At 39.0% G+C, this 18,387-nt stretch overlaps 1 protein-coding gene across 1 annotated transcript in view; it reads right to left on the bottom strand.

Moving 5' to 3' along the window:
• The window catches only part of LOC135466902 (UDP-GalNAc:beta-1,3-N-acetylgalactosaminyltransferase 2-like), a 215,209-nt gene extending 203,876 nt beyond the window's left edge, over positions 1-11,333 (bottom strand). The window contains exons 1-2 of the mRNA XM_064744655.1: positions 11,204-11,333; positions 4,768-4,885 (exon numbers count right to left, since the gene is read on the bottom strand). Coding sequence (XP_064600725.1) covers positions 4,768-4,885; positions 11,204-11,315 — 230 coding nt within the window. The 5' untranslated portion in view covers positions 11,316-11,333. The remainder of the gene's footprint in view (positions 1-4,767; positions 4,886-11,203) is intronic.
• Between the last annotated feature and the right edge of the window lie 7,054 nt (positions 11,334-18,387).

An 18,387-nucleotide genomic window follows, 5' to 3' on the forward strand; every position in this document is an offset into this window, starting at 1 on the left:
TGGCGATCATGAACTCAACATGTGCGGATTGAACGTTGTGTTCGCGTGGTGAATTTGGATGCCCGTAACCAACTTTGCAAGAATTTTAAAGACTGTGTTATTTCAAGGCTAATTCCATTCCTGCTCACATTTTTAGGGAACTCACAGTCACGTGTGTAAATCTCATAAGGGTACTTGACAGCTTACAGAATTCAACACTGACCAATTAGATGAACTTATTTTCATCAACCAGAGCCCCCTGGTAAACAAAAGACTAACATGATTGTGAAATCTCCTGCCAAATCTTGACTCTCAGTTTAGAAGTTCAAAATTTTGCATACTGTTATATGCCTAGTGAAGAGCCTGTGCATTTTAATTGAGATCATTCAGAGCGCACATTGATAAGGTGTGAAAACATACATATGTACTAATAGCAAAAGTGGGTGAAAACGCACTTTCTTATGCCAGGAAACATGTAATGCTGAGTCCAGTTTCCAAGTCAGAGCAGTACAGTGCCTTGTGTTTAAACAATGTTGTGTTCAACTTACGAAAAGGAAAAGTTGGTAAAAAACAAAAAATTCTTAAAACCCTAAAAATAATGCTGAGTCCACCCCAATTTGGCGGATCAGGCAGGTTACCCGAAACAGACATCTTTTTAATGACTGCCGCAATATTAACACCTTGGTATATGAAATACGTTGTCATGGAAAAGAATCAGTTGTATATTTTATGTGGAGAGTAAATTAGGACAGCCTTGCAAACGGAAGATTTTGTACATGTTAACTTATCCGCCTGGAATCAGATTTGATGCACAAGTCCACGGTATCACATCTGCACAGCTCAAAGGTTGAATCATACAGAATAGAGACATGCTGGTTCAAAAACTGGAATTAATAGCTTTTAAACGCATTCTACATGATTATGGGACACTGTTTCTGTTTCAGAAGATATAACAGGAAAAAAGAATATGCATTCATGTACCATGTACCCAAAAGAGAGCTCACAATTATGTAGGCTGTCAAAGCAAACTAAAATAAAGGAATTGTGGGAGACTAACGTCAAGGTGAACACAATGATTGAGACACTTGCAGGATCAGTGGTGATTAATCCGACCTTGAAACATCTGGGGTGAGGGGTGCTGATATTGGTGAGTTGGCAGTCACAATAAACAGCACAGTGGGTGTTCAACCAACAACACCTGTTTCTGACAGTCAGGGATAAGGTAAGTGATTAAGCAAGGATTTCACATTTATGAATACTATCTCTCATAGACACCTGTCTATTACAAACTGAATACCTTACAATGATGAGTATGTAAGTGATTGACAGTCTTCTTGTGTGCAGATAACAGACACAATGTAATACACTACAGCATGGAGAGTCAATCTTACATTTTATTGGAACTTTGGATTTATTAAATAACTCGCCTGCAGGAGACGCACCAACGCAAAACTTCAGTTTGACACATGCAAATAAACAACTTAAATATTTACTGTAACATGGATTCTAATACAGGTCACGAATGTGGACATTAACACATACATGTATATGCAGGGCATCAACAGTGGATGATCTCCCCGATCATGTTGTTGAGGTTTACATGTATGCAAAACCAGAGCTCAATAGATGCAACTCCTTTTCAGTTACCTCCCCTTACACCTACCTTAAAGCTAATTTTTGTTACACACCACAATTGAGTCCTGAAATTTGTCATTTATGGTATCAACCATGGTACACTGTGCCTTACACGTAAAAAAAGCCTCAGCTCAATAGATGCAGTACGTTTTGAGATGCTCCCTCACATTTATTTGAGCCCTGATTTAAATACGCAAGAGGCTAAGACATGAATTTTGTAAGATAGGGTAACATGCTTGTACACATATAAGCCCTGAGCTCAATGTATGTAAAGATAATACCTCTAACATTTACCTTAGCATTGCTTTCACTGTGTTCATGCCAATACTTGGGGTACAACATTAGCTACACCTGATCTTTGAGCAGTCTGGCAAGCTAACCAGAGCAGTGACCAGTATAATCCTGCCTCGTATGATGATGCCCTTCCTTTTCTGGCCATCAAGCATACATATACCCAACAAGCCTATGTAGTGTCTGAGGCCTCAAAGCAAAACTGGTGTGAAATTCAGTATCAAAGAGATTGTCAAATGCACATTATTTTCAAACTGGATAATCTCATGAGGAGTTTTCAGCATCGTTTACTTGACGCGACACTAAAATATATGGCTTAATGTAAGCGGCTACAATAAAAAGTGTAAAAATAAGCAATAAATAAACCCATAAAGTTGGGGATCAATGTAGATGTTTATTCTCAGAGACAGACTTCGGATTTTACGACATATGAATCTGTATAGAAACACTGGATACGCAGCAAGCCGAATTAACCCCAAAAGATATTATTATACATGTATATATAAGTGTACATCCACTGAACCAATTATATGTTATTTACTAAACAGATTTACATACTTCAATAGCTTTGTCTAGACATAGACGTTTGTGTGTGTGCACAGCCCATTATATAAAGGTCCATGCACATGTCGCACAATTTTAATGATTATCATCTATCACTTTCTGCAGTATCACAAGAAAATGGTGTATACTTGAAATAAACAACATTACTGTCAGGCAAATTACTGTTTCAGTGAAATGGAAGGCTTGAAAGCTCACCCTTAAGGCTTCTCTTGCTCCGATATGGCTTCAGAAAAGGGCCTAGAGGCTTGGGACAAAAAAATAGACACTTGTACGTCACCAAGACCACGCCAACATTACAACGTAGAAAACTGAGAATCAAAGATACAAAAAAAACAGAGTGTTTAAAAACCAATTTGAAATACCCTTTCAAAAGTTTCCCTCTTGGGAAAGATGACCTACATGGGGGTAATTAACACATAATCACTGCACGACCCATGTGTATGAAGATCTGTTCTGGGTAACTCATTCAAGAGTTTGAGAGAAAATAAATTTCACACTTCACCTGGGGCAGGTTATTATTCTTAATGAGAGAATACAAACTTAAATATCAACTGAGGCATACAGCCTAACCAATCCGATCTTGAAATTCTTGAAAAGCCTTCCAACTGCATCCAAATTTGATTTCTGCCAACAGTATTTGAACAGTGTAAGATTGCATATCCACTAAGCGATTCCGCAAGAATGGCGACTCTAGTTCACTTGGGAGAAAGACGGTAAAGAAGAAGTGTGTGCTTAGCTCTAAGGCCCCTAGCAGGCTGGAAATTCCCCCTCGTGTTCTGGTGCATCAAGAACATGCTGGAAATTAATGAAACCACAATAGTCCTCGGCCTGAGGGACACTGGAAACAAACACCAGCAGTGAACTAACAATCAGCAGCATTAATTGTACGTTGGTGTTTTGTATGCTAAAAGATGGTCAACCAACGAATGTCGTATCACGTGAGGGTAATGCAGTTGGCACTTGTGTACAGAGAACGTAGCCCTTTCCTATAAAGCTGTCAGCTAGCCCACTGGGATACAGGAGAACCCTGTGAATGACAGTTGTTAGAAGTTTTGTCACATCTTAGTGGAAATGAGCACCGTTCTGTCCCTTCACCAGATGAGACCAACTGGTTTATGACATTTTATCTTCTCATTAAGCGACAAGTGAGATGGCAGAAATAATCAACCTTCCTCACCATATGTAACCACTCCTCCATGAGCCTGCATACAAATGTAGGGAAGCTGAGAACACACTCAGTCTACTGTCTGACGACTGCTCCACCTAGTTCTCATATATACATCAGTGCGGAGCCTAGCTAGCCTGGATGAGATGGGCATTTTAGAATTAGTTTTTATGTGATTTCCTCACAGTATTAAACTGCTCCTATTGTCCAGTTAAGAATTACTATAAAACAGAGATCAGCACACATCAAGTATGAGTTAAAAGTCAATGCTATCATATGAACATGGTTTATACTTGTACTTGCCAATGTCTTCAGCAGTTTGCTTTAAGCACTCAACTTTCTTGTACTCATAAAAATGAACAGCATTATATAATTTACATATTAGATTTCTTCAATAGGGTTAAACTTATTCAAATAATAAATCAATCAATGTGATAAAAGTGGGTATAAAGTGCAGATCTATCCCTGCAGATGACATGACAAGAAAATCTATGTATTTTCTAATTTCACCAGGACTCACCAGTGAACAACTGATATCACATATTATGCATTCTCACATCTGTCTGCATCAGTATTGAAGTGAATGTAATGTAAAACACTGTAAATAGTTGAGCATTTCTAAAAGTGGATGTTTCGTTTAAAGTTAGTCCAATTTCTGCCAACATGCAAACACATCATGTGAAGGTACACATACGATGGCAATGATTCCTTCTTTTACCGTAAATCTGCGAAAAGGTTTGACACCTATGTATTCCTCTGCATACTACTATCCAATTTTTCAACAGAAAACAAAACAGCCACAGCCAGAAGCCTCCCTGAAGAAGGGCAGCAAAGCCTCTCTCTGGACTTGCAGGTTGTTCCCAGAATACAGTCAAAATATCAGTTAGTAAACTGCCTTGATCCCAATCATTTTGGAGAAACCAGACGTATTAGACAGATTTCACAACTGAATAAACAAACAAAAACATTTCACAACTGATAAAAAAAGCGCTGAAAACACCTCAATTTAATTTTTTAAGCAAAAATTTGCAGAGTTAAATGTTATTGAAGAAAAAAGAACTCGTATATCACTTCCTTTTCACTTCCAAAAAAAAAAGTTAATTCTCCATGTGAAAAGAAAATGTTTCACCAACCTTGCACCCGGGGCACTGTTAACATCCTTCATCCATGTTTCGCGGATCACTTGTCGGTGTTCAAAGTGGTCTCTAGCTGACAAAATACCAATCACAAGGTCATACTTTGGCAGTGTACCTACAAAAAAGCACAAAAGCCAGTAATGTAGCATTTCCTGTAGACCATAACTCAAAATCTGCAAGCGATAAGATTACCCTCAACAAGCTATTTATGTAGCCAGCAGGGTAATAAATAAGTTGCTTAACCAAAAAAAAAAACAAAAAAAACATGGTTTTGAATAAAATAAACTGGAACTATACAAGATGCATCTGTAGTTTGGGGTCTTTTTTTTTTCAGAAAATTTTGTGCAAGCTTTGAGCATCTTCAGAGCAGGAGCACATTGGTTCCCTAAATGTACAAGTAGAGTGATCAAAGACTGAACAGTTTCTTCTTTTGTTTTATTTTTCAGACTGAGATGTGAATTTACATGTACATGATTATTAATAAAAGCCTGCTTCTTCACTGCCAGATACCACCTTCATTATTTCTATCAATGAATATATTATTACTATTTGTATTATGTATTATTTTCCCTCCAAGGATTTTGGCATGTAATGAACTACAAATAATTCATAAAAAGTCTATTTTCCACAGCCATTTTTGAATGCTATATGCTTTCCTAAAAGCAGAAAACAAAATAATTTCTTCTCCCCTGCAGCCATAAAAGGTGTGTAGGTGAAAACAGACCATTAATGGATGATAGTGAACAATCATGCAGGACTCCTATAAAGTTCTAGACTAATATTCTGACTAGATGTTGATAAAACAGGGTGAAAACACACCTTAATAGTCAAAGACATTTTTATCTGATATGCTTTGTAACTCCGTAAATCAACTTCTAATGGGGAATTGTTACGGGCCATGGGCCGACCATGTTAGGGTTGGAAACATAACACGCCACTCATAACTCATACCATGGGCCGTACCATGTTAGGGCAGGAAACATAATGTCACGTCACGCGTAACTCATACCATGGTACTCACCATATTAGGGCAGGAAACATAATGTCACGTCACGCGTAACTCATACCATGGTACTCACCATATTAGGGCAGGAAACATAATGTCACGTCACACGTAACTCATACCATGGTACTCACCATATTAGGGTTGGAAACATAATGTCACGTCACACGTAACTCATACCATAGGCCGACCATGTTAGGGTTGGAAACATGCCACGTCACTCAAAACTCATACCATGAGACGCACCATATTAGGGTTGCAAACATAATGTCACGTCACGCATAACTCATACCATGGTACTCACCATATTAGGGCAGGAAACATAATGTCACGTCACGCGTAACTCATACCATGGTACTCACCATATTAGGGCAGGAAACATAATGTCACGTCACGCGTAACTCATACCATGGTACTCACCATGTTAAGGTTAGAAACATGCCACGTCACTCAAAACTCATACCATGAGACGCACCATATTAGGGATGCAAACATAATGTCACGTCACGCATAACTCATACCATGGTACTCACCATATTAGGGCAGGAAACATAATGTCACGTCACGCGTAACTCATACCATGGTACTCACCATATTAGGGCAGGAAACATAATATCACGTCACGCGTAACTCATACCATGGTACTCACCATGTTAAGGTTAGAAATATGTCACGTCACTCATCACTCATACCATGTGACGCACCATATTAGGGTTGCAAACATAATGTCACATCACGTGTAACTCATACCATGGTATGCACCATGTTAGGGCAGGAAACATAATGTCACGTCACGCGTAACTTATACCATGGTACTCACCATATTAGGGCAGGAAACATAATGTCACATCACGTGTAACTCATACCATGGTATGCACCATATTAGGGCAGGAAACATAATGTCACATCACGCATAACTCATACCATGGTACACACCATTTTAGGGTTGGAAACATAATGTCACGTCACACGTAACTCATACCATGGTACTCACCATATTAGGGTTGGAAACATAATGTCACGTCACACGTAACTCATACCATAGGCCGGCCATGTTAGGGTTGGAAACATAATGTCACGTCACTCATAACTCATACCATGAGACGCACCATATTAGGGTTGCAAACACAATGTCACATCACGTGTAACTCATACCATGGTACTCACCATATTAGGGCAGGAAACATAATGTCACGTCACGCGTAACTTATACCATGGTACTCACCATATTAGGGCAGGAAACATAATGTCACGTCACGTGTAACTCATATCATGGTATGCACCATGTTAGGGTTGGAAACATAATGTCACGTCACGCATAACTCATACCATGGTACTCACCATATTAGGGCAGGAAACATAATGTCACGTCACGCGTAATTCATACCATGGTATTCACCATATTAGGGTTGGAAACATAATGTCACGTCACACGTAACTCATACCATAGGCCGGCCATGTTAGGGTTGGAAACATAATGTCACGTCACTCATAACTCATACCATGAGACGCACCATATTAGGGTTGCAAACACAATGTCACATCACGTGTAACTCATACCATGGTACTCACCATATTAGGGCAGGAAACATAATGTCACGTCACGTGTAACTCATATCATGGTATGCACCATGTTAGGGTTGGAAACATAATGTCACGTCACGCATAACTCATACCATGGTACTCACCATATTAGGGCAGGGAACATAATGTCACGTCACGCGTAATTCATACCATGGTATTCACCATATTAGGGCAGGAAACATAATGTCACATCACGCATAACTCATACCATGGTATTCACCATATTAGGGCAGGAAACATAATGTCACATCACGTGTAACTCATACCATGGTATGCACCATATTAGGGCAGGAAACATAATGTCACGTCACGCGTAACTCATACCATGGTACGCACCAAGTTAGGGCTTGAAACATATTTGTTACTCATATGATTAAAAGGCAAAACAGGGTGCAGGAGACATAAGCAAAAATACAAGCCTTTAGGTCATAGAAACAATGCACGATTGGATAAACCTTACAAGACAGTCGCGCTTCCAATTGTCTCAATGTGTGCAATTTTGACTACATTGAACAGCGGTATCTCAATTGTGTATTCCTGTGGGATACTTTATCAATGGATATTTACATTTTTTTGAGTTGTTTTTAAGCTGTTTATAATTAAGCTTCAAATCAACAGAGTTTGCGACGAGTTTTGGGCTGGGTACCTACTGACTGTTGATGGCATTTGTACAATGGAAAGGCATATGAAGAACCCAGATGATCAGGAAAAGTTGGCTACCAGCTTTCTTCTTTACCTTTTTTTTTCTTGAGCTTCTTTTTTTTTTCATAACCCTACAACTGAGCCTCTTACACAAATAAGCAAACAGGTGGACCTGCGTCTTTAAGACAGAGTGCTAAGACTCTTCTCTGGGATGTACCAACTAGTACTCACTTGTCCCATAGAATGCAATTCTGTTTTTACAATTCTGACTTGACACATGGGGCCTCCGCGGCTCAGTCGGTTAGCGCGCTAGCCCAGCGTAATGACCCAGGAGCCTCTCACCAATGCGGTCGCTGTGAGTTCAAGTCCAGCTCATGCTGGCTTCCTCTCCGGCCGTAAGTGGGAAGGTCTGTCAGCAACCTGCGGATGGTCGAGGGTTTCCCCCGGGCTCTGCCCGGTTTCCACCCACCATAATGCTGGCCGCCGTCGTATAAGTGAAATATTCTTGAGTACGGCGTAAAACACCAATCAAATCAAAAATCAATGAATCTGACTTGACACAAGAATCGTATATACAAACATTTATGCAAAAATTACTCATTTCAGTCACCACAAGCTTAACATGTTTCATGGGACCTTTGGTAAATATAACAACTGCGAACTGCTGATGGCTTAAATCAAAGAACAAGAGAACAGTTCAAAAATGCCATTTGCATATTGGAGAGGTTGTCTTTGAAGCTGCAAATTGTGCTCTTGCTGTACAGAGACATCTCCTTAAGGACAACACAGCACCTGGCTAACAGATATTTCAGTCAAAATCAGGGTAGTCAAGCTTTCTAAAAAGTTTCACACTTCATCATTTTAATGAGATTTTACCAAGTAACATGTTGATTATGATAATACTGCAAAATGGCTGGTGTGAATCGAAGCAGGCATTTTGAGAATTTTATCCAATCAAACACGTTGTTATCAGATTGTGCAGCCTAAGCTATGACGTAGTCTTTACCCATTCACTGTGTGAAGTGGCATGATAACAAAGAACTACTGCATAAGACATCATTTTCAGTGGAGATTTATTCACATGTAGCTGAAGGGCCATTTCACACAGTGTTGTGCGACAGGTCTGTATCATTTACGGACCACCACAGATGTAAAATTAGTTGATCGACAAGCTGTGTAGTATTCCATGATGGTATCACAAACTATGTCAGACAGTAGCAAACGGTCTTGACCCAAACCACATTCATTTTCCCAGTAGACCTTAGGCAAACTTAGACACGCTGTTCAAATTATGCAAATACATTTTTTGTTATTCATGTTAGCCTTGAGTTGACTTGCTACAAAACAAAATATCAGAGTCAGTGAAAAATTCATTTGGGATGCTGAAGGTTTATGGAAATGAGAAGACGGCATCTTATAAGACAATGCTTAAAATTAATTAAATCTTATAATATTTTCTCTCAGAATTTACAATTGAAGAATTTAAATTTTGCCCTTTGTCGTTCTTGAATGCAAGGGAAGTTTTTTTCTGTTTTGCTTTATAAAATACAGTAAAATTATTGCAACGCCATGTTTAAGCCAAGGTTCTTTCTCTGACGTCCACAAAACCTAGGTCAGCACTGCTCATCTTAGAAGCCAACTCTACAAAACTGAAGAACAAAATACTGCGACAGTCGAACGCCTGGATCAGCCTCAGTGGTGCTTAGATTCCTTTCCATTTGTGTCAGAATTGAGCATGGATCCAGTTGTACAACAATCCTACTTTTATTACATAAACATTTAGTAGGAGTCAGGATTACTGTTACCAGGGAAACCCCTTCAGAGGCCAGGAATACCCCTGCCATGCATCTGCAGGCTACTTGTGAACTGCATAAATGATATTTATTTTATTTTATTTGATTGGTGTTTTATGCTGTAGTCAATTTCACTTATACGACGGCGCCCACCATAATGGTGGTTGGAAACTGGGCAGAGCCCGGGAGAAACCCACTACCATCCGCAAGTTGCTGGCAGATCTTCCCACGTACAGCTGGAGAGGAAGCCAGCTTGAGCTGGACTTGAACTCACAGCGACCGCATTGGTGAGAGCCTCCTGGGTCATTACACTGCGCTAGCGTGTTAACGAACTGTGCCACAGAGGCCCATGCAGAAATGATATAGTAGGCCTACTGTATGAACAGTTCAAACAGTGGAAGAAATATTCTTCCAGTATGTCCATTTTCTGAGAAAGCCATTTATCACTTGGTCCTTTATTGCTGAAGTCCAAAATTTTAATATGCTACTACTTAGACTATTATACAGGAAATACCTTCAACGTTAGAGAGCTAGAGTAACCTGACATCTGCAAGCTATGACAAGACAAAGTTTCACTGAACATTTAATTGGTTGTAAAAAATCTAAAAAAATATATTTATTTATTTAAGTTTAAGATACTTTGAATGGTAGTGTTTCAGTGGACATAAACATTAGTCAGGCGCTGTCTTTCACTTTAACCAACAGCTGAACTGATCCTCTTTTTGGCACACCAGTATTCAATGGGAAAGGACATGGTGCAAGTAAACCCCTCGCCCTCTATTTCTCCCAAAGCAATTTGTTTAAATTAGCCAAAATTGTCATAAGCAAAAAAAAAAGAGATACAAAGATTTTTCAGACCCATACAGGTAGGAAAAAATTCCACTTGGTTCAAAATTTGCTTCATTAAATGCTGATGTAGCAGTTAACTTTCAGATCGTCAAATATTGCCCTAATCAACATTTTACTTAATTGAATGACTTGATCTTCAGTACAACTGCAGCCATTCTTTAGAAAAGACTTTTCCGACATGGCGTGAATCAGTGTATGGTTTACCATTGGTTCCCACGTGGCTACGATACCCGCCAGCCCAATATACAGAGTGGAGTTCAAGTAGCCACTTGGGCCTATAACATATACAACTTCTAGTTCATTACAAGAATTATTTTCATAATTGCAAGAAAATATGGTATTATCAACCTTGCTAAGACTAAAATCGGAGTGGACCTGGGGCTTTACCCTCTCAGCCAGAGCACTGCCGGTCAAATGGCATTAGTTTGAAAGGCACAGGATTGATAAGACGGTCAAATGGCAATGACAACACCAGTGCCGCGTTGTTGTTGTTATGAATGATGATAGACACGTGCGCGATTGTTAACCACATAACATATGGATATGACGAGTAGATAGGCACCTTCTTGAAACCTTGAGACTTGCTGGATTTTTCGACAAAGCTCTGGGAACAAATACGTCATCAAAACTGCTGATGACAGTCCAATAATAACCCAGGTTTTTCCGTCTGTCATCTCAAGATGCCCTCCCAACTCTTCCCGCGAATAATGATGTCAACAGCGCGCCATCTGTAAACATCTGCGATAGACCATACAGGGGAGATAACGCAGTTCGTTACCCTTCACATTTTGTGAGCCAGGCTACGTCACGGCAGCCTATGATGCTTGTTATAGCACAAATCGCCAATACGTCTGCAGTCATTTCTAGAATCATCTGTAGAAGGATAAGTTCTTCGGTAGGGCATTAGTCAAGAATACTTTAGATGTAGAAAGAAATTGGCAATAATTAATGCCAGCTGTATTTGATTGTATTTTTTTTATGATTATTGTCATTTTCATAGGAAATGATAGCCTTTTAGTGCACGAATGTACATTTGCCCATGGACCAATAATATTCTCTGCCGAACCCATATATTGCCATAGGCTGGAGAATAAAATGATATTCATCTTCTAAATTAAATTGGCTCTAGGCCTGCATCGCTCTCATTTTCTATCTGTCGCCTGTGAATATGATATCATAGCGACCGATTTCTATTTTCAATCCTTGTTATCCACATCAGAATCTGCACAGTCTCTATACAGTGAATATATAGGCCAACTTTTGTGTCACAGAAAGTCTTTTGTCTCAGTGATGCTAGAATGTATTCTGTTATTATAACACAATTTGTGTTAAATTCAATATAATAAGTCAGTTTCCAATAAAAAAACAGTTACTGTATTTTAGTGATAGGTTTCTATGTAGCTGCTATTTTTAACAGAATCTGCAATGTCTGAGTAATACTGGATGTATTCTGCTATTATAACATGTTCTGTCATATTCAACGTAAAATCCGGTTAGCTTAATTAAACCTTTATGTTGAATTAATAGAATATATGTGTTATATTTAACAGAACAACCTGCTGCAATATCAAAATACATTCTAGCATCACTCAGATAACTGACTTTCTGTTAAAATTAATAGATTAATTGTTTTAGCGTAGGCTGCAGCCTACGCTAAAACAATATGGTAAAATAGTGGTCATTCTACTCTAACTGACATGCTGGGTATCCACAAAATGGGATAAAATTTTTTTTTATTTTGTTATGAATGTTATACATTGCTTTTTTATTATTGTCCAGTTAATGTGACAATGGATTGCTGGTCCAGTTCCGCTAATATTACGAACAGCTTTATAGTGAAGAAACATATTCGTACACATGCCTGTAACTGTAATTCCCTGGGGTCGCATCACTATATTTCGTTAGTCCCCACCCCTTGTCATTACTAAACGCTCCTTATCTTCAGTACACAACAAATCGTAATTAATCAAACCACCTGACGCTTTATATCCGTAGTCATATTCTGAGAGTGATATTCTGTATGGACACTAATTATAGCCATCGTTTCAAGTCCAGCTCATCCTGGTTTCCTTTCCGGCCTTCGTGGGAAGGTCTGTCAGCAACCTGCGGAAGGTCGTGGGTTTCCCGCGGGCTCTGCCCGATTTCCTTCCACCATAATGCTGGCTGCCGTCGTAGAAGTGAAATATTCTTAAGTACGGCGTAAAAAACCAATAAAATAAATAAATCAATAAATCAATCAGTGTATATACATTTAGTCGCCAGATTTCAATTTGGTATCTTTGTTTATGTATTTGCTTCATGATTGTTTGATCTGGTAGCCTTTCCTTTGTTTATTTCTGTCTTAGCGATCGCGTTCTTTTGATTGACCCATATATCTTGCACGAGACCAGCTCGTATAGGGACAGAGAAATGGTGTGGGATACAATTATAAAGGTCAGGTAGTTTCTGTGCACACAAGTGCATAAGTCTATCTATACAGTGATCCTGAGTGGAATGGTGTGTAGGATATATGTTGACAATTAGTGAATCACAAAAGCCACGTCCATACGGATGTGGGGACGAATACCGTTGTCATGCATAAATCACTGTATTATTTCAGTTTTTGCAGTTTTACGTCTTACATGTATATGTACCGGGTATGTTGATTGTTTCCAAGGTCGTTAAGTGGCCGATCATGCATGTGTTTGTGGCTATAGCATTAAAGCGGACGGGATGTCAACTTCTTTCTTGTCTTCCCTTTCTTTTTCCCTATTTAGCTTTCAACGAACTGCCAGTTTAAACTGAAACACCAATTTAAACATTTTGAATTGTAAGACCTTGGATTGCGGGGCACATCGAATGTCACTTATTGTCTGTGTGTGAAATACAGAATAGCACATACTAGTATTACACTTCCATGCAACGCATTTATATTACGTAGCAATGCGTCAGTTGGTCGATTTGTTGTCGTGTGACTCCTTTTATTTCTGCCTTGCGGAATTTTAAATTTTCGTGGACCGTGTCATGCGTATGTAGCAATAAATCGAAACTTAAAAAACTATTTTGGCATCACATAAAGAAAATAGAATTGTGAACACGGATAATTTTTTATGTTAACGGAGAACTGTTACATTTTATAATTTCTTCACCCAGAAATGGCTTCGTGGAATAGGAACTAGAACCGAAGAAACAAATACATAAAACAAATGTAGAGTTATATTTACGGGTTGTGGAGCAGTTATCAGCTTGGATTCGGGCTTCTAATGTTTGGAGCATACATTCATGGTGTAAGTATGGTGATGACAGTTTGGACGTGATACACAAGTAATAAGCCACCAAACGGTCACTCCATGCTTTGATGACAAATCACAACCTAATTTTGAATATCCCTATATAAATCTCTCTAACAACCATAATCGTAATCAATGGCTACGTGGGTTGTGCATGTATAGAGAGGATAGGTCTATTCTCTGATTTCCCATCATATGGACACCAAACCAGTTGTGCTACAGGCGCTTAATTATGTTTGTCTGCGTGGTTTCCACATCATGTTTGTTTCATGCATGTTAAATAACTGTATATGAATAAAAGATTCCACCCCTACCCCATGGAATAGGCCTATGACGGGGTCTTTAAGAGCGTTATGCACGCGTGCAGGTGTATAACATGCACTTGGTTTACATTGTAATGCGATACCAACAGAAGCTGAGATCGACCGTTTTGCTATTTCCTATTGTATGTAAGATCACATCATAAGTTAACTTATGCTGACGTATAAACAGGTCAGCATGTATTAAAAAGGTGTTTTGGCCGCAAAGTTAGAGTGACCACCAAGGAAAAATTTAAATCTTTATTTCACTGATGTTGAAGGCTACACTCATGAATTTTTCTTCAATACTGTTAACCGGTCAGTAAAATGGATGGAGGAAACCGGAGTACCAGCATGTAATAATCTTCATTGAGATACTCTACAATCCAGCAGCTGTATTGATGCAATGAGGCTCCATTGAGGCCGCCTGTAATCCTGTATTAATGTACTTTTCTCCATTGAGGTCGCCTGCAATTCAGCAACTGTATTAATGTAATGTTCTCCATTGAGACGCCTGTAATCCAGCATTAATGTAATGTTCCCCATTGAGAACGTCCGGAATCCAGCAGCTGTATTATTGGAATCTTCTCTATTGAGGCCATCTGCAATTCAGCAGCTGTAATAATGTAATGTTCTCCATTGAGGCCGCCTGTAATCCAGCATTAATGTAAAGTTGCCTATTGATACCGCCCGGAATCCAGCAGCTGTATTAATGGAATCTTCTCTATTGAGGCCGCCTGCAATTCAGCAGCTGTATTAATGGAATCTTCTCCATTGAGGTCGCCTGCAATTCAGCAGCTGTATTAATGTAATGTTCTCCATTGAGGCCGCCTGCAATTCAGCAGCTGTATTAATGTAATGTTCTCCATTGAGGCCGCCTGTAATCCAGCATTAATGTAATGTTCCCTAATGAAACCGTCTGCAATCCAATAGCTGTGTTAATGTAATGTTTTCATTTGATTTATTCATATATTTATTTGATTGGTGTTCTCACTTATATTTCACTTATATTTCACCTATACGACGGCAGCCAGCATTTGTTCTCCATTGAGACCAGCTGCAATCCATGTAGCAAGAGTATCAATGTACTGTTCTCCATTGAGACCGCCTGTAATCCATGCAACAAGTGTATTAATGTACTGTTCTCCACTGAGACTGCCTGTAATCCATGCAACAAGTGTATTAATGTACTGTTCTCCATTGAGACTGCCTGTAATCTATGCAGCAAGTGTATTAATGTATTGTTCTCCATTGAGACCACCTTGAATCCATGCAGCAAGTGTATCAATGTACTGTTATTCATTGAGATCGCCTGCCATTCATGCAGCAAGTGTAATAATGTACTGTTCTCCACTGAGACCGCCTGTAATCTATGCAGCAAGTGTATTAATGTATTGTTCTCCATTGAGACCACCTTGAATCCATGCAGCAAGTGTATCAATGTACTGTTCTCCATTGAGACCGCCTGCCATCCATGCAACAAGTGTATTAATGTACTGTTCTCCACTGTGTATTAATGTATTGTTCTCCATTGAAACCACCTTGAATCCATGCAGCAAGTGTAATAATGTACTGTTCTCCATTGAGATCGCCTGAATGCAGCAAGTGTATTAATGTACTGTTCTCCATTGAGACCGCCTGAATGCAGCAAATGTATTAATGTACTGTTTTCCACTGAGACCGCCTGTAATCCATGCAGCAATTGTAATAATGTACTGTTCTCCATTGAAACCGCCTGTCATTCATGCAGCAAGTGTATTAATGTACTGTTCTCCATTGAGACCACCTTGAATCCATGCAGCAAGTGTAATAATGTACTGTTCTCCATTGAAACCACCTTGAATCCATGCAGCAAGTGTAATAATGTACTGTTCTCCATTGAGATCGTTTGAATGCAGCAAGTGCATTAATGTACTGTTCTCCATTGAGACCGCCTGAATGCAGCAAGTGTAATAATGTACTGTTCTCCATTGAGACAGCCTGTAATCCATGCAGAAGGTGTAATAATGTACTGTTCTCCATTGAAACCGCCTGTCATTCGTGCAGCAAGTGTAATAATGTACTGTTCTCCATTGAAACTGCCTGCCATCCATGCAACAAGTGTAATAATGTACTGTTATCCATTGAAACCGCCTGCCATTCATGCAGCAAGTGTATTAATGTACTGTTCTCCATTGAAACCGCCTGCCATCCATGCAGCAAGTGTAATAATGTACTGTTCTCCATTGAAACCGCCTGCCATTCATGCAGCAAATGTATTAATGCATTGCTCTCCATTGAGACCGCTTGTAATCCATGCAGCAATTATCATGTATATAATATTCTTCATTGAAACGGCCTACTCTCTGCCAGCAGTAACAATTTAACGTTTTTCATTGCATCCATCCCATCAACCACATGTATGTATTGACAACCTGTTATTTCCACATTCAAACCTCCTGTATTCCAGCTGTAGAAACAAGTACTATTACATTCTCAACTTTCCTGCAATCCGTTCTGCACGATTTTAACCTGTAATTTGTTGTAATAATGAATATTGCTTTATAAGAATGGCTTTATCATGGTCATTTACAGATAAAAGACAGCCTCGGACAGCTCCTTCAATTATCGACAAAGTTAAGACCGCTTTTTTTCCTGCTTTGCATTTTATCCGTTTTTAAAACACGATGACGAACTACATATGGATTTTAGAGGTTCGAATCATTTTGTCCAATTTCGACAAAGTTCAGGCCGCTGATTTGGACAGGTTTCTGACTTCTCCGAAAGGGATCCATTGCATTGCATCGAAAGATATCACACCGATCAAGTTAGACTTTCTGATCATTTTCAACGAAACTGCTGCCCTTGATTTGTGTCCCGTTATGTTTTCGGGGCTTTTTGCGGAATAGAAAACAAATTTTAGAAAACGTTTGGTTATTTTACATTGAAACAAAATTATGGCCGTTTTTGTTCTGTGGTGAATATTGACATAGGTAACTTTACGTTTTAAACCGGTATGGATAACGTATTGCGAAAGCTATACAATTCCAGAATGTTTGTTTTATATGCAGTGATATAATGCGTTTCATGCCCACACTTTATCGAAACAGCCCACATAACGATACACAGAAAATGGGGGTAACAAGTACAGCGTAAAAGCATCGATGAAACGTAAACATGCATACAAATGTGTCCTCCCTACAGCTAGCGTTCACACGCTAACGCATCCTTTCCATCCATACAGAATGTATATAGGCCTATGCTCCAGACTCGCGAGATCAACGTTTCATTTGAAGGCGAAGTTTACAGACATAGGTCGGCTTTTTGTTGCAGCAGCGAACAAGCTTGTGATATGTTATAGGAACAATAAAACTTCTATAGTATACATGCGATATGCGTGAATTTGATATAGATTTTATCTCAATAGAAAACTCAGTTTCCGATAAAAACTGCATTTTAGCGATAGGTTTCTGTGTAACTGTATAAGGCATTTACTGCTTTCTGACACACTATGTTCATATATTTTAAACATCTGTTTATCAACATTTGAAGAATTTTATAGTTTCCTTCCACCATAACGCTGGCCATAATGCTGGTCGTATACGTGAAATAATCTTAAGAATGCGGTAACACCCCAACCAAAAAAAAAAAATAATAATAATAATAATAAATGTATAACCCCGTATGTCAAGGGAGGGGGAATATAGCCCAGTGCTGCAACGGGAGGTTGGGAGGGGTGGAACTCTATGCACATTTAGTACAGATTCAAGTCCATATCGCTGAGAAATATATAACAGTGTCTTATGTTACAGCCACGTACCCTTACCCTTCAATAATAAGTGTTTTATGTTACAACAACGCAACCTTACATTTCAATAATAAGCAAGATAGGTACAACCGGGGAATATAATATGGGTGCTATGTGACTGGCGAATTTTTTGGCTGATTTTGTCTCCATTCATTTTCTAATTTTATTTTAACAGAAAAGCTGAGTTTCCGTTAAAAACAGTCACTGCGTGTTATAGCTAGGTTCATTTCTACGTGTATGTAGCTGCAAACCATTTGCAGGTTTCTAACACATGGTGTTGATATATAGGGCAATAGCATGTATAAGCCTATCGGCCCTATACACATTCTAAGAAATAAAGGTTCGCTAGATATGGGCCTAAATATATGATTGCATAGAGCAGCAATCCCAA

This window comes from Liolophura sinensis, chromosome 6 (genome assembly GCF_032854445.1).
Source record: "Liolophura sinensis isolate JHLJ2023 chromosome 6, CUHK_Ljap_v2, whole genome shotgun sequence".
NCBI lineage: Eukaryota > Metazoa > Mollusca > Polyplacophora > Chitonida > Chitonidae > Liolophura > Liolophura sinensis.